Here is a 17,323-nt window from a genome sequence, read left to right as displayed (position 1 = left end):
AGGTTTGAGCACCAAAGTTGCACTACGTACCAATCATAGTGAGATTTCGAATTTACTCACGAATCAAAACCTTCGTAGTTCGGACATATGCCATGTTTAAAACAACCAACTCCATTGGGTTTTTAATTTGGGTTGTTGACATAAATGTCATTTTTGTAAGTGGGATTATAGTGATCTTTGACGGATTCACTCATAAAAGTAAAATGAACCACCTTGGTTGAGGAAAATCACCCCGATTAGTGATTACCAAAAATGTCTTTTGAATAAGACAATTCAACAAATGCATCCTAATTGACGACTTTTAGTGGGTCAAGGTATTTTTTGGAGTGAAACTGTAAGGGTTCATTATATAATCTCACTTTGGGTTTAAATAATTCACTCAAGGATAATTTTTGTAAGGTTTTAAGGGTTATGTGTTTAGGCTTAATGGAATTGGCAAATAAAACACGACACCTGTCAAGGCCTTACTTCCAAATAAAAGGGAACAATAAACTATTTAATCATATCCAATTGTCAATTAATCCATCAGGTAATTATAATGGGATGTAAGCTTATTTTTATGGAGATGGATAATTGTTACTACCTTATACAACTAAAAAATTAATCTTAACTTCATGTTTGGAAATGAGGCCATAACTCTATATTAACTATTATTAATTATTAAAAACAAACAAGCAAAGTTATGATTCATTCTTGTGTTACAAAAGGGTTTGAAATAAGAAGGTTCAAAAAATTAAAAAAAGAAAATTAAAGTTTGTTAAAACTTTTACTTATTTTAAATAAAATAAAATTAAAGTCTTTAAGACATCACTTATTTTGAAAGTCATCTTAAAATAAGATTAAAGATTTTTAAAAAAACAACATATTGAATTAAAAACTCTTATTTCTAAAGTCATCTTTAAAATAAGATTAAAGTTTCTTAAAATAACACTTAGAATTAAGGAAAAATTGCTCCCATTAATCTGAACTTTGCCTCGTCCGCCGAAAAATAATCCCAACTTTCGTTTATAATTTATTGCACCGAACTTTGGGGGGTATTAATTTTCGTTGCACCCAACTTACCTGCAACCGGTTAATCCGGTCAACATTGTGTGTTACATTGTTTTTGGACACGTGTCACTACATGAATGGTCAAATTAAAAAAATTTTAAAAAAAACAAAATTTAAAAAAAAAACAAAATTAAAAATAAACAAAATTTAAAAAAAAAACCAAAATTTTTTAAAAAAAAACCCAGCCACCCCCTAACGGCAGCCACCGTTAATGGCAGTGGGGGAAGGGGACGGAAACGACGGGGAAGGGAGGCCGGATTTGGGTCGGAAATGAAGGGGAAGGGGGCGGAAACGACGGGGAGGGGGAAACGGCGAAAATGAAGGGGAAGGGGATTCGGGTCGGAAAACGGCGGGGGAGAGGGGAGTGACAGAGGAAATAGGGGTGGGGGAGGGTTTCGGGGGTGGGGAAAGGGAAAGGGGGAGTTTTGAGGGAAGGGGGAGGGTTGAGCGGCGGTTTCCGGGAGTGAGGGAGGGGTTTTCGGGGGTGGGGGAAGGGAAAGGGTGGGTTTCGAGGTAGGGGGAAGGTTGGGCGGCGGTTTACGGCAGCAGGGGAGGGGTTTTTCGAGGGTGGGGGTGATTTTCCGGCGTGGTGGGGGTGGGGGTGTTGTGGTCGGCTGCTGGGTATGGGGTGGTTTGTGGGGTTTTTATTTTTTTTTTTTAAAAAAAATTTAAGCCAATCATACGCTGACACGTGGCTAGGTGACCTGCTACATCAGGTTAGATGACCTGTTGGGTGCAACGAAAATTAATACCCCCTAAAGTTGGGTGCAATAGATAATAAACGAAAGTTGGGATTATTTTCGGCGGACGAGGCAAAGTTCAGATTAATGGGAGCAATTTATCCTATAATTAAAGCTTGTTAAAACTCTTATTTCTAAAGTCATCTTTAAAATAAGATTAAAACATTTTAGTTAAAACTCCATAAGTTTAGAAGTATATACATATATAGCAATTAAGAGAAAAAAATGCATATTTCAACTCTTTGATAGCTTGAACTAAAAAAATCATTAAAAATCATAGAAAAATCGAAAAATTATTGTGAGACACGGTTGGAAAGCTCTTGAAAAGTTCCATCACTTGAGCTAAAGAAATGGAACTGATTCTGGTCGTAAAAGTTGTTTTATTGGTCATATTTGGGACGTGGTAAGTAATTCTTTACGTTTGAACATCCTTTACATAAACTTTTAATTCATTAGTTCTTTATCACTTTAAGAAGTAAATCATTCTAAAAAATAAACCTTAGACAGACACATGAATGTATTAATCTTTCAAATTTAAATGCATTAGAAAGATGCAATGCAAAAATGCAATTACTCCCCCTCTTTATAACAATAACCTATCACCTCACCAATAGGCTTGGCTTTCTAATGTGGAGTAATGAAAGATTTAGGGCTAATTTAGCACCTAATATCGTCATTAAACCCATTTGGTAACATCACATGGAAACAAACACATTAGTTAGCATATTAATAATAATTAAGGAAATTAAGAAAGGAATAAAGATAATACCTTGAGCTAGATGTAGCAATTTTTTGGATAACCTCTTTTGTTTATCGAGGATGAAAAGATGATAACTCCTTAATTAAAATGCAATAAAAGAGACTAAGTGATTTTTTTTTTTTTTTTTGGAATTTTGAGATATTAAAAGAAATTAGCACAAAATAAAGCTAATGAATTTTTTGTTTAATTTTTTATTAAAGAAAATAAACTTGAAAGATAAAACTAAACCTTAAGAATTTTTTTTTTTTTTTTTTTTTTTTTTTTTTTTTTGGTTTTAATATAGAATAGGAATTGTAGGGAATATTTCAAGCATTATCCCTAGCTTGAACCCCACTGTGATCATACACTTAAGTATGGTGGCGTCCAAAGGGAAGGAAGCTAGAGAAAAAGAGTCGCCAACAAGTTTTAGGAACTTGTAAACCGTTCATAGGGTGAAGGTTACACCCCTTAACGATCCATGAGATCGTCAACTCCAAAAGGTCCGAAACCAATCAGGTTCGGGGATGAGGGTACGAATCCAATCTAAAAGAGAGAGGACCCGCCCTATAAAATAGGCCTCTACTTTGTTCTACTCGTATTCATGTGCGCTTTCTGACTAACATGCAATCATTAGGTTAATCTTAAACCTGTTTAATCTATGTTGGTTGAATATTAATGCACAAATAAACTATTATTGGCGATCACTTGAATTAAAATCATATTAGCCTAAACCAAATTATAAATTATCTTATTAAGCGTGATTTCAAGTACAAATTCCCTTTAAACATGCATAAAAGGCGTGATCACGCAATAACAACAATATATATCAAGCAACATGATATTAAGCATAATAACAATAACAATAATAATTATAATAACAACCATGTTAAAATAAAGCATAATAACAATAGCAAGATCCTAGGTGTGATATTAATAAGATTAATAACAAATCCTAGAATGTCACTAAACATTAAAAATTAAAGCTTTAAACCTAACATGATACTAATTAGCACGATATTAGAAAGCATAAAAGGCAACCTAAGAATGATACTAGAAAGCATTAAAAATATCCTAACATGATAGTGGGAATTAAGCGAACATAAACATGCTTACTACATTGAAATAAATAGGGAGTAAGCTAATTACTTACTTTGAAGCCTCGTACCTCTTTCTAATAACAAAATACACGCGTTAGTAAACTTTAAGATAATAATATATCAAAGAATTAAATTACAGAATTGAAAGAAAGAGTTAAAAAGTTTAGACTGGATTTGGGGACCAAACCCTCAGAAGGTATCAACCTTTCACGTCTAGGGCGAAGGCAACTTCGAACTTGGCTAGGTGCTTCAAGTGCTTGTGAATGTGAAATTGTTTTTAGTAAAAGCTAATAGCTAGAGAGGGAGAGAGCTTAGAGAGAATTAAATGATTATTGATGTTGTTGATTATAGATGTAGATGATTGAAAACGGAGGTCCAAGGACCCTATCTATAGGAAAACAGTCCGGAAAATAGTCAGAATTTGAAAAGGAATAAAACTCCACCCTGTCGCCAACAAACTACCTTGTCGCCTAAAGCTGTCGTTTAGCGACAACTGTGCTTTACCACGCGCTTTCAACAAGGAGTCCACTTATCAATAAAATTGAGCCGTAAAGTCCGTACGAAGGCTAAAATCGTAATTTCATATAAAACATTATTTTATTCCAAGTAAAACTCTAAAAACATAATTATCAATCCTAATTCCACTAGGATTTAAGAGAACCTTATAGAGATTTATAGAAGACTATAATCAATCCTAATAGCTTTAGGAATGATTATTAATAATAGGCCCTCCTCTAGATCATTGGGCCGCATATAAGGATCAAACTGGGCCCAGTTTAGTATTTCGGCCATAACTTCCTCAATATTCATCGGAATTGGGCTCATAATATATTGTTGGAAAGCTCTCTTCGAACCCTATCCAACTACACTATTATTGGACCCTTAACATGGACCATACTAAACTGGACTGGCTATTTTCATAAAATAGAGTTGGTTTTCAAAAACAGAAAAAAGGATTTAAATAAAAACTATCGCAACACTATACTTTTCACACTTTCACTTCATTCGATTATGGTTCGACGCGAAAGGTATTCATCACTGGGTTTGGTTTTGGGGAGACACAAATGGGTGTCTTAAAAAACTGTATTTTAACTTAAGCAATTAAACTAATATTTTTAACAAAGATAATAATAACAACAATACTTGAACTTAAAATATTTTTGTGTTTTTTTATTTAATAGGAATTAAAGATAATAACAATACTTTAAATAAAAAAATAACAACTTAATTATATGATGCTTTTTAAGCTTATAACTTAAAAATAAAGCTAAATTAGCGAGATTTTAACTAAAACAAAAATTAGAGGAGAAATTTTTTAGAGAGAGAATTTGTAGGAAGTTTTGGTGTGTTTAGAACTTGAAAATTAGGGGGGTATTTATAGGAAAATAAAGGGGTTAATTTGTAAATAGAAAAAAGTAAATAAATTAAAATTCAAGGATTATTTTGGTAAATATCAAGATTTTGGTAATAATGAGAATCTTGACATTAAATTCTTTCGTTTTATATGTAACAAACTTACTTAATCTGTTTTGCAACACTTAGACTGACAAAATAAAGAAAACCGTAATAAAATCAACTCTAATATTCACATAATAAAAGGTTCTAAAATGCCATGGTATATAAAAAAAGAAAATATATGAACAAGTCATGTCATAACTCAAAAATAATACTTACATGGTATACGATAATAGAGTGCCTAAATTTATTTAGTGACTATTATACTCACCAAGGTACTAAAACAACACTTATAAAATAAATATCAACTCTGAGATTCAGCTCTGAAAGTTACACAAAGACATTAGGTTACAATACTAATAGGGTTGGTCAAAATATTTCAGAGCTTATTTAAAAAGTAAAAAATAACCCCTACCCTTATTAGACAGTACATATAAATTTACCCAAGAACATCTAAACATACGACAAAACCTTATAAATACGAGCATTTTAAATAATAACCCTTACTAAAAGTATAAAGTAAGGTAAATCAAATAAAATCGTAAGATTGACACAGTCAAAGTGAAAATACACCATGTAAAATCATACAATATTAAGTCATACGACATAAATTTAAGGTAGTCAAGAGAAAAATATATTCCCTTAACCGAATGACCTTAAAAAAAGGTGAGCTCTTATCTTGCCTCACTCTACTAAAATACAAATTTATACTCATCATAGTCGTAAAAAAAAAAAGATAAAAGATACAAAACTAGATTATAACAACAGGAAAACAAATAAAACAGAAGACCAAATTCACGTCGGCAAAGCAAATTAACGTAACGGAAATTACTATTTGGAATAGTGTCAAATAGTGTTTGAATAGTGATATGCAAAATGTGATGCGTATGAAATCCAGCTGTCCCAATTAGCGTCAGATTAAAATTGTTACAATTGATCCAAATTGAAATTTATTTGATACAATATTAACCGTGGGAGATAAAAAAAGGTAACGTTATTTAACTATTGACAATTGCTTATCAAAATTGACAAAAGAATACACAAACTACACTGAATAAACAAATCATAAAAAAAAAACATAAGATAAAGAACAAAAAAAAAAAAAAAAAATACAAAGCAATCAAAACGAAGGTGGCCAAAAATGTCAGAGCTAGACCATGCATTAAACAGCGAAGAAGGATGAGAAGAACAACTTCTCTCTTTAGAATTCCCTCTCTAGAGACTTTCTAGTTTTTGCTAGAGCTACCCCACCGACTAATCTTGATAATTCGCACCCACCCCCCCTTCCAGCTAGCAACCTGCCTAACCCCTTCCTTTTGGTACCGCCACCTTCCCCCCTCTCCGAAGTACGTGCTGCTTTTCCCTCCCAGCTCCGATATATCTCCTCCTGCAAATGATCGATCCTGACTATGTCTTATTTCCCCAATTTCTGTTGTGGGGAAATTCGTAGACTACAGGCACTTCTCCCAACTCCGAATCCAGCATTGGGTATCTCACCATTGGATTAAGCATAGCTTGATTGAGGTCGAGAAATTTTCTTCCCTATTCATCTTTCGTTGCTCTGACTATAGAGACTATGATGCTTTGCTATCTATCAGCTCAACTGCTTTCCAAGCTGGTCTAATTGTGTTCTAACCTTGGTCCCGCAACTGCTCCATATTAAACATTGATTTCTCCGCTGCTGACATCTGGATTAGACTGAATAACCTTCCCTTTACTTTGTGCTGCAATCCAATTCTTAATCTGAGAAATCTTGGTCCCCCTTTAGAAATTGATATTTCTCTTCCCCCCCTCTCAAGATCAATTAGAGCAAAATTCAGAATTGAAATTGAAAAACCCTTGCCATTAGCTATCCCTCGATCTACCAATTCTGGAACAACTCTCTGGTTACCTGTCCAATTTGAAAACATTTTCATTGTTTGTTGTAACTGTAAGCGAGTTGGGCATAAAAAAGATGTTTTCTGCAAAACCCTGCAACCAAACCCCTCTGAAAGATCACCAAACAAAGCTGCAACGCTGAAAAATTGTGATTGATATAGAACCTCCAGACTAAATCTCATCTACCACCAGTTAACCCCTAAACCTAGCCCTCGGAAAAATTTCAACCCATCTCGGAAAAGGGAAAGTGAATCTGATCCCTTTCATCTACAGAATTCCAAAAAGAAACCCAGAAACTTATCTCTGTTGCCAATTGTCCAACTCAATTCCCGCAAAAGACCTCTACTAGGCGATTGTCTTACCATCCCAGGGAAAAGAAGAAAGATTAAAACTTCCCAGAGAGATTTCTCTGGAGTTGCACGCTAACGGAAAAGAGAATCTCAAGCCAATGTTAGTCAAAAGAAAATGGCGCGTAGATTACTCACCCAAAATTCGAGTTACGAGAGAAAAGAGACCACCACCATAAATGACTCACGGAACCAACCAGACATTGCTCCTCACGAAAAGGTACCTCCCTCTCTAATTCCCAAGTCTAATCTTCTGTTATTCTATAGTTTTCCCCCCTTCCTCATATCTCAATCTATCCACCTTACTCCACGCGCATTTATTTCTTCTCCTCTCCTAGAAAATCCCACAATCCCCAGTTATTTCTTCCCTTTCCAACACCCTGTAAACGACATATATTCACTGCAACTTCACTATCCCAATAATCCACCTACTCGAATTAATTACCCGTACCCCCTATAAATACTTGTTTAATCTTGACAGATGCCATCCAATTTCTTACCCTCAAAATCTTTCCTATATTAGCAACCCCCCCTTTTTCAGGAAAAAACAAGTACCTTGTACCAACATGAATAACAATCATATCCAAAAAGACACCCTCTTAGGTCACCTCAATGTAGCAACCTTTCCCATTGACCTGAACGAGTCTATTGTCATTGAGGGCAGCGACAAAGTCCTCATGCCTAACAACTCAACGGCTGACCCCTTCAAACACCGCCTGCAAACACCAACCATCACCCTCCACCCTCCCCCTTCACAGAAGGAAATAGAACCAATCTCGCATGCCACCTAACATAGAATCTGTAGCAAAAAACCCCCTTACCCCTGGCAATGTAGATATCTTCTACCCTCCTCCTAGCCTTTACTCCTTCTCTTGCGCAATTTGGAATCCTCTAACCCCTTGGAAATCTGGAACTCTTTATGCCAAATCCTCCTAATTCCCTTGTCTCCGAGGAGGAATTTCTCTCTGCTTTATCCGACTTCCCCCTTGAGGATTACCAGGCGTTTAACCTCAATAAACCTCCAAAAGTGTTACCAAACCTAAATGATTCACCTCCCAGGAAGTCATGGATTAACAAGGGGAAAACTTCTGCTAAGAAATTGATTGAATTCAGGACAGTGAAAGCTATGATGAGAAACAATGGAAAGAATGGGACTGGAAAGTCTATTTATCGAAGCCCCCCCTTCTCCTCCTTATCTGAACCTTCAAACCCAGCTGATGAACCTTCCAGGAAAAGAAAGAAAATTCAAAAAATCTATAATGGAGTTCGTAAGCTTAAGTTTGGGTTTTCCGCTGATGAAGACTTAAACAACATCCTGTCCTCCAACTCTAAGGTTGTGGTGGCTGGACCGGCATAGTCCCCGGAAGATCCATAAGAGCTCTGGTGTGGAATTGCAAGGGACTCTCAGCAGCCAATCCTCCCGCAATTCCCTTTATCAAGTGGTTGGCTGGGCACTCTAGTATTGACATAATCTTTCTTTCGTAAATTAAGACTTCTGTTACTGTACTAAACCCAATTTTCAGCTCTTGGGGTATTGTTAATAGTAGTAGTGTGGACTCCTTAGAGGCTAAGGGGGGCATTTATTTATGTTGGCATAAGAATATCGATGTAAAAGTCTTATTCCAAGATGTTAACTATTTTCTGTGCTCAGTGAATGATGAATTAAATTAGTTTTCGTATGTTTTGTTTGTCTATGGTTCCCCGTATATTTGTGAAAGACTATTAGTGTGGGACACTTTAAGAGCTTTAATTTGGTCTCACCCGGGAAATATGCTAGTTATGGGAGATTTTAACCAAACTGAAAACTTAAGCCAAAAATTAGGGGGGCAAATGTTATTCCAGGTGCAAATCAGTTTGTCAAATGGAAATTAGACTGCGGAATATCAGACCTTTCTTCTCATGGTGTTCGCTATACATGGACAAACAATAGGGACAATGAGGAAGCAATTTTTGAAACTCTTAATAGAGCTTATGGCAATAATAGCTGGAGAACGCTTTACCCAAAAGCCTTCACGCTTAATTTGCCCATCCTGATCTCAGACCATAGCCCCATAATCATCTCTACTTACCCCCCTCCGTCAAAAAAGAAGAGACGGTACAAGCTTGAAGACTGGTGTTGACTTTTTTTTGAAATAAGGGAAGCAATTAGAACAGATTGGGAGAAGCACAACAGGGCTCTGCCATGTTCTCCCTCCAAAGGAAATTACAGAAAGCGCTAAAACTTTGTAAAAGCTGGTGTTTGGCATTTAAGCATTCTAACCATATTGATTGGAATGCTATCTCAGAGGAGGCTGCTTCTCTACAGAGTAATATGACCACTGGTGTTGACATCTCTAACAACCTCAAGGCCAGGAGAGAGTCACTCCCGAGTATTACCATCAAACAAAAGTACTGGAAAAAAAGGCAAGAACGAAATGGGACAATCTTTCAGATCTCAACACATCATTGTTCTTCAAATGTGCTACCACCCGAAGATTGAGGAATGAAATTAAGGCAGTCAAGAATAATGAGGGAACTTGGTGCTCGGATGACAATACCATTCACTTTTTATTTAACAAATTTTTTGGAAGATTTATTTCATGAAGGTACACCTCAAGTCTGGGATGGCAGTGATTGGGATGACTGGAAACAATCCATTCCCAAGCTTTCGGATGTTCACACTCATTGTCTGTTGCAACCTTTCTCCAGGAAGGATGTGAAACAAGCATTATTTAGCATGAAGGGGCATAAATCTCCAGGACCTGATGGCATCCCTCCTTCTTTCTTTCAAAAAAACAAGGCTGCCGTAGAGAATGATGTTTTTGAGTCGTGTTTTGCTTTCTTTAGGGGGGGGGGTTATCTACTCAAGGAACTTAATGAAACTTTTATCACTCTCATTCCTAAGGTAAATAACCCCGAGGTGGTGTCTAATTATATACCGATAAGATAATGCAACACATCATATAAGATTATCTCTAAGTGCTTGGTGAAAAGGCTCAGGTGTATTATTAGTGATCTGGTGGGTGACTACCAGAATGCATTCGTTCCAGGGCGATCTATCATTGACAGTAGCTTGGCGGGGCATGAATGCTTCACAAAATCAAGAACAAAGCAAAGTCCGGAAACTTTGAAAGTATCCTTAAGATTGACCTCAACAAAGCCTACAATAGGATAAGCTGGAAATTTGTGGAGAATGTCCTAACCCAGATGAACTTTCCGTCTATTTGGGCGAAGTGGATCATGCAGTGTATTACTTCGGTCTCCTACTGTGTTCTCATTAATGGTGAACCCTCAAAGAAGATTCTTCCGAACTCGGGCCTAAGACAAGGAGACCCAATTTCTCCTTACATCTTCATTTTATGCATGGAGGTTCTCTCGAGACAGCTTCACCACCTTCAACACTCTGGCAGCCTCAAACGGATCAAAATTTCACGCTCTGGCCCCTCCATCTCTCACCTTTTTTCACGAATGACGCCCTATTCTTCCTCAAAGCCGACATTGAAAACTATGGCTTTAGTCCTGCTAATTGTAATTAAAACTATGGCTTTAGCCACTTAATATAATGTTTCCAATTTGTGCTAAAAAAAAATTGTATGAAGTATACATATTATATCTCTAAGTTGAATTACTAGGATTGTTATGTGTCAAAAATGGTGGTGGATATAAAAGTAAAAGAAATCAATCAAAAAGTAAATGAAATAGTGTTAAAGTAAACAACACTATGTTTAAAGTAAAAGAAAAAAAGTTTTAAAAAAATTTCTTTCTGAAATATGGTGGTCGATTTTAAAGTAAAGAAAAATACTGTTAAAGTAATAGAAAATGAATCTAAAGTAGAGGTGGAGATGGGAAAAAGTATTAAATTCAAAACAAGAAAAAAATTCAAGTCAAAAACATGTTATTCGATTATAAGTAAATGAAAATAGTGTTAAAGTAAATAACACTATGTTTAAAGTAAAAGAAAAAAAGTTTTTACAAAAATCTTTCTGAAATATGGTGTTCGATTTTTAAGTAAAGACAAATACTTTTAAAGTAATAGAAAATGGATCCAAAGTAGAGGTGGAAGTGGGAAAAAGTATTCACGTCAAAACAAGAGAATAAATTCAAGTCAAAAACATGTTATCGATTATAAGTAAATGAAAATAGTGTTAAAGTAAATAAAACTATGTTTAAAGTAAAAGAAAAAAAGTTTTTTAAAAAAATCTTTCTGAAATATGGTGTTCGATTTTAAATTAAAGAAAAATACATTTAAAGTAATAGAAAATGGATCTAAAGTAGAGGTGGAAATGGGAAAAAGTATTCAAGTCAAAACAAGAAAAAAAATTCAGGTCAAAAACATGTTATTCGATTATAAGTACAGGGAATTAATTCAATTATAAAGGCGGGGCGGGGCGGGGCAAACGTTGGCCTTTAAATCCCCATTCCCATCCCCACGACGGGTACAATATTTTCATTCACGTAATTCTTTTTTAAATAGTATAAAAGTATATAATTTTTCTTTTAAAGATTTATATATGTGGGTATGAGTTGGGGATGGGGCGGGTACAAAGTGGAGCTGGTAGGGTGGGGCGGGGATGGGATTGGGCGGGTACAACTTAAAATCCATCCCCATCCCCACCCCACCACCCGCCAAACCAAGACCCATCCCCACCAAACTGGGGATGGGTCAGGTCTCCTACTTGACGTGCCCTACTGACATGACATCCATAGGTAGTGGTGGTTGTGAAGGTGATTTTGAGATGGTTGTGAAGGTGGTACTTAAATGCTTGGTCACACTAAAAAAAATTCAAAATTTTAAAATATTATTGTATTTTGGAAGGTCATGCACAACACTATTTCAATAAGAACGAGTCAGGTTTGGGTTAAGTAAGAATGGGTCGGGTCTATTCGAGTTAGGTAAATAGGAATTAATACCGTAACCAATGTTGATCAAATAGGGATTGGGTCATGCTTGAGTCGAATTACAACCGGCCTTACATCTTATGAGGTTTGATACAGGTTTAGGTGAGTTTAATAACATGTCAAGTTACATTCAGGTCAAGTCAATAATTAGCGGGTTAAAGAATTAAGCCATTCTAAAGTTTTAGTTGAATTCGGTTCAAGTCAATAATTTAATGAGTTATAATCAAGTTGAAGTCACCAAGTCAATAATATATGGGTTACATTTAGGTCGAGTCATCTACATGTTAATTCATGTTCGAGATCGAGTCTCAAATACTCTTTCAACTCGGGTTCCATGGAAAATGTGACAAGTATTTTAGAACAAAAAAAATGGAAATGGTAACAAGTATTTTAGGACAAAGGGAGTAATACAAGATATTATCTTTAATTTTGTGAATAAGGACATTATCTAAGTCAAACAACTCATAAGATATAAAATATCATAAAAGCAAATGAATTATTTCATAAAGTTAATAGATAGTAGCTAAAAGTAAATAAACTGAAATTAAGTTCTGTAGTACAATTACTTATAGTAAATGTAAAAATATTACAATAATAAAAATAATAAAAAAAAATTTGTTCATCAAATCTTGATCTTGATCTTCCAAAACATCTTCTAATTTCTAAGTATTATAATAACTGCACGAAAATAAACATCAGTTATTGTGACAAATTAAAGTAAATAAATTAGAATGTAAAGTAAATAAATTACAACTTAAAGTAAATAGAAAAAGTAAAGAGGTAAAATACCAAATAAAAAAAATACCAAGTATAATGATACCTGCACAAAATAAAAAGTAGGAAAAATTGCTCGCATTGAACTTTGCCTCGTCCGCCGAAAATAATCCCAACTTTCGTTTATTATCTATTGCACCGAACTTTGGGGGGTATTAATTTTCGTTGCACCCAGCTTACCTGCAACCGGTTAATCCGGTCAACACATTGTTTTTGGACACGTGTCACTACATGAATGGTCAAATTAAAAAATTTAAAAAAAAAATAAAACAAAATTTAAAAAAAACAAAATTTAAAAAAAAAAAAAACCCAGCCACCCCTTAACGGCAGCCACCGTTAATGGCAGCGGGGGAAGGGGGCGGAAACGACGGGGAAGGGAGGCCAGATTTAGGTCGGAAATGAAGGGGAAGGGGGCGGAAACGACGGGGAGGGGGAAACGGCGAAAACGAAGGGGAAGGGGAAGGGGATTTGGGTCGGAAAACGGCGGGGGAGAGGGGAGTGACAGAGGAAATAAGGGTGGGGGAGGGGTTTTCGGGGGTGGGGAAAGGGAAAGGGGGAGTTTTGAGGGAAGGGGGAGGGTTGAGCGGCGGTTTCCGGGAGTGAGGGAGGGGCTTTCGGGGGTGGGGGAAGGGAAAGGGTGGGTTTCGAGGTAAGGGGAAGGTTGGGCGGCGGTTTCCGGCACCAGGGGAGGGGTTTTTCGAGGGTGGGGGTGATTTTCCGGCGTGGTGGGGATGGGGGTGTGGTGGCCGGCTGCTGGGTATGGGGTGGTTTGTGGGGTTTTTTTTTTAAAAAAAAAATTTAAGCCAGTCATACGCTGACACGTGGCTAGGTGACCTGCTACATCAGGTTAGATGACCTTTTGGGTGCAACAAAAATTAATACCCCCTAAAGTTGGGTGCAATAGATAATAAACGAAAGTTGGGATTATTTTCGGTGGACGAGGCAAAGTTCAGATTAATGGGAGCAATTTTTCCTAAAAAGTAAATGAAGTTACTGTTAAAGTAAATAAATAGAAGTTTAAAGTAAATGGAACACATTAAAAAGTAAAATACCTGAAAAACTACTTGTTTGGACAGTTTCTACTATCATGGGAAACACCCGATTGCCCACAAACTCTACAGGTTTTGCCCTTTTTGGATTTTTGTTCAATAGCTATTTCTTTTGCACTCTTTAACCGCTTTGAACTTCTGGCAGAACCTTTATTAAGACACTGATTTGGAGGCAAGATATTTACATCTACTTCATTTGACCTAACCAAAACCTAAATATCAGCATCTTTCACCTCTTTTGAACTAGGTGCATTTTTAGGATGATTCTTTGATATCATCTGCTCCTCAAATGAAGATAATGTCCTAATAAGCTCAGATAAATCATCCTCAGATTGGTCACTGAAAATCTTTGACCATATATCACTGACTAATTGCTTCTTCTTATCATACTTAGAAGCATCATCCAGAGCAACATTTATGACAGAAGCTTTCTTCAAAACATCTTTTCTCCAACGATTCAAGATATAAGGATCGGGAAATTTCACGTAAACACTTGCCTTTCATAACAAACAAAATGTGTCTACATAAAACGCCTTGACTCTCAAACATTCTACAAGTACAACTTGACTCATATGTGGCCAAGTCAAAAGTTACATCAAAATTTTTCCTTTTCTCATGATCAACAAAAACATAAAACTCCACACCATCTCCATACAGAGAACTACAACTTTCAACACCACATGAAAAACAAGCTCCCTGACATTCTTCTTGAAATTCATAAAATGTGGAACGAGTATAAACAAGAGCAGCGTGCTTTTCCAAGTGTAAATGAGTAATCAATTGAGGCTCAAGTTTAAAAAGCCTGTTCAACTCATCCTGTTCATGCCTTTAAGCATCAAGAGCAGTTTCATAACGAACAAAGAATTCAACACAGGTCACATGAGGGTTTGTAAAATTACAAAAGAAACTGTTTTCACCTTCAGACCTAGAAGTAGAACGCATTAACCCACCCATAAATAAGTCCTTAAAATATGCAGGAATCCAAAGATGTTTAATCTTGAACATGTATGCAAACAAATCATGATCGACAAGGTGAAACTCCTCCATAACACTGTTCCAGCCATCAACAAATACATGAGGATCAATTTCTCTATCCCAAACTACTGCACTTAGCTTTTTCAGGAAATCAGTTTCATTACAAAAATCAGTTCCAACCTTTTCAGGTACCTTCCTCATTATGTGCCACATACATAGCCTATGTTTAGTCTTGGTAAAAACCTTTTCTATGGCAATACCCATTGCAGGATCTTGATCAGTGATAATACAAGAGGGTTCTCTTCCCATACACTTCAAAAAAGTTTGAAATAGCCACACAAAAGAATCTATGCCTTCTTTAGATAATAGAGCAACACTGAATGTAACACATCTCTTGTGATTATCAACACCAGTAAAAGGACAAAAAACCAATGAATATTTATTTCTATCATAGGTGGAATCAAAAGATAAAGAGTCCCCAAATATAATCTCTTCTACCAATAACATTAGCCCAAAAGACACGGGTAAAATGCCTGCTTTCATCAACACAATAATCAAAATAATAATCCCCTTTACTGGTTTTCACTTTTTGTTCAAAGTTCTGAACAAACATCGCACCATCAGCATTAGAGATATAAACTTTCAAGTCCCTAGAAAATTTTTTGAAATCATTTTTACTGCCCCTGACATTTTGAAACCCACCACAAAGTTCTTCATGATCCTATAAGACATAATAGCCCCTATATTTAACTTTGAGTTGTCAAAAATATTCTTATGAGTAAAATTTAAACCAACTTCATGTTTAGTAACCGCCTAGTAATAGACTAATAGGTGTAGAAAAAGGATGAGAATGATATTCATAAAAACAATAAACCATATACTTCCCACCAGTACAAAACCTAAATTTTATCTTAGCAGGACAACTAACTCTCTTCACAGTCTTTTTCTTTAAATAAGAACCTTCAACTTGTTTACCAAATTTCTTGTTATTTGTCACATACCCTTCTTTGCTACATAATAAATATTTTACAACAACTCCTTTATCAGTAGGATCATCCTTAATCTTTTGTGATTTAGTAGTACTAGAACGGACTTTAAATCCACACTCATTAGCATATTTGTAATAAAAGGCAATACCATCTTGAAGAGTATCAAATATCATTCCAACAAAAGGTTTGTTTTCCGAAGAACAACCTGGCATATACTCTTTATCACCTCCAGAATTATAATATATTTTAGGAAGCAGAGGCTGTGTGGGTATTTTGAAAATTCTTACATTGTTATCTTAAGTAGTGACAGAAGAAGAACAATGCTCTACACTTTCAGACATGTTCTTGAAAAGTAAATGAATCGAAGGAAAAAGTAAACAAACAATTGAAAAAAGTAAAAAAACTATAACTAAAAGTAAACAAAATTTTGAAAAAATATTCTTATAAAAATTATTAAAGATATACAAAAAAGTAAATGATTCGGAGCATAAAGTAAAAAAAAAAATTAAAAAGCTTGAAGAAACTAAAAAACATGAAGTTATAAGAATTAAGTAAAACTAATAATGAAAAGTTAAAGACTGAATGCAAAAAGTAAATTTAAAACAACAAATTATACTAATTGATTAATAACAACAAGCAATATAGCAACTATATACAGAAAACATCTACAATGAATTCTGTAAGTGTAAAACCATAAAATAGAAAGTAAAAACCAAAATCGTAAAAATAAAACCCAAAATCAAACACTAAATTATATAGAATAATTCAAAGAACAATTAACAAGTAAAAATTGATAAAAATTAGAATAAAAAACCCTAAATAAAAAAACTCGTAATAAGATAAACTATGAAATCAAAATAAAAAACGAAAATACAAATATAATTAGAAAATTACCTCAATGAATGGAAAAAATCGAAGAATACGATGTAATTGAAGATCAAAATCAAAAAATTTGGGCAAAAAAAATCGCACAATCGAAGAACTCGGATCGCGCGGCGGAGAACTCGAAGGTAGAGAGAGAAAATAAGGACGCGAAGAGAGAGAAAATGAAACGAAGAGAGAGAGAGAGAGAGAGAGAGAGAGAGAGAGAGAGAGAAAGGAGGTCATTCAAAGTGGAAAAATTACCAAAATGCCATTACTGAAATGAAAAAGGCGGGTGAGATGTAGGCCGTTGGATTGAGGGCGATCAACGCTCCAGATTAGTTCCTAGTTCCTATTTTAGACATAGGTTCTTACATAATCCCAATTCTATATATATATATATATATATATATATATATATATAGAATTATATAGAATTAATTCTATATATATATATATAGAATTAGGATTATGTGAGAACCTATATGTAT

General features: G+C 35.2%; 1 protein-coding gene across 1 annotated transcript; it reads right to left on the bottom strand.

Moving 5' to 3' along the window:
- Window positions 1–14,219: 14,219 nt before the first annotated feature.
- LOC145600540 (protein FAR1-RELATED SEQUENCE 5-like) lies at window positions 14,220–16,183 on the bottom strand. The gene is made up of 5 exons (XM_081656425.1): window positions 15,857–16,183; window positions 15,516–15,703; window positions 14,933–15,427; window positions 14,602–14,833; window positions 14,220–14,504 (listed from the first exon to the last, which is right to left on the bottom strand). Exons 1-5 carry the CDS (start codon window positions 16,181–16,183, stop codon window positions 14,220–14,222), a joined length of 1,527 nt encoding a protein of 508 aa, XP_081512551.1.
- Window positions 16,184–17,323: the final 1,140 nt, after the last annotated feature.

This window comes from Chenopodium album, chromosome 21 (genome assembly GCF_948465745.1).
Source record: "Chenopodium album chromosome 21, dcCheAlbu1.1, whole genome shotgun sequence".
Taxonomy (NCBI): domain Eukaryota; kingdom Viridiplantae; phylum Streptophyta; class Magnoliopsida; order Caryophyllales; family Amaranthaceae; genus Chenopodium; species Chenopodium album.
Note: the sequence above shows the minus strand (reverse complement) of the source record. Positions and strands in the feature narration are given on the sequence as shown.

Excerpts from the sequence above, each read along its gene's own strand:
- LOC145600540 (XM_081656425.1), bottom strand. The coding sequence starts at position 16,183 with ATGCCAGGTTGTTCTTCGGAAAACAAACCTTTTGTTGGAATGATATTT. Across the intron at positions 14,834-14,932 it reads TTAATGCGTTCTACTTCTAG|GCATGAACAGGATGAGTTGA; the intron begins GTCTGAAGGTGA and ends TGATGCTTAAAG. Across the intron at positions 14,505-14,601 it reads AGAAAAGGAAAAATTTTGAT|GCAAGTGTTTACGTGAAATT; the intron begins GTAACTTTTGAC and ends TTGTTATGAAAG.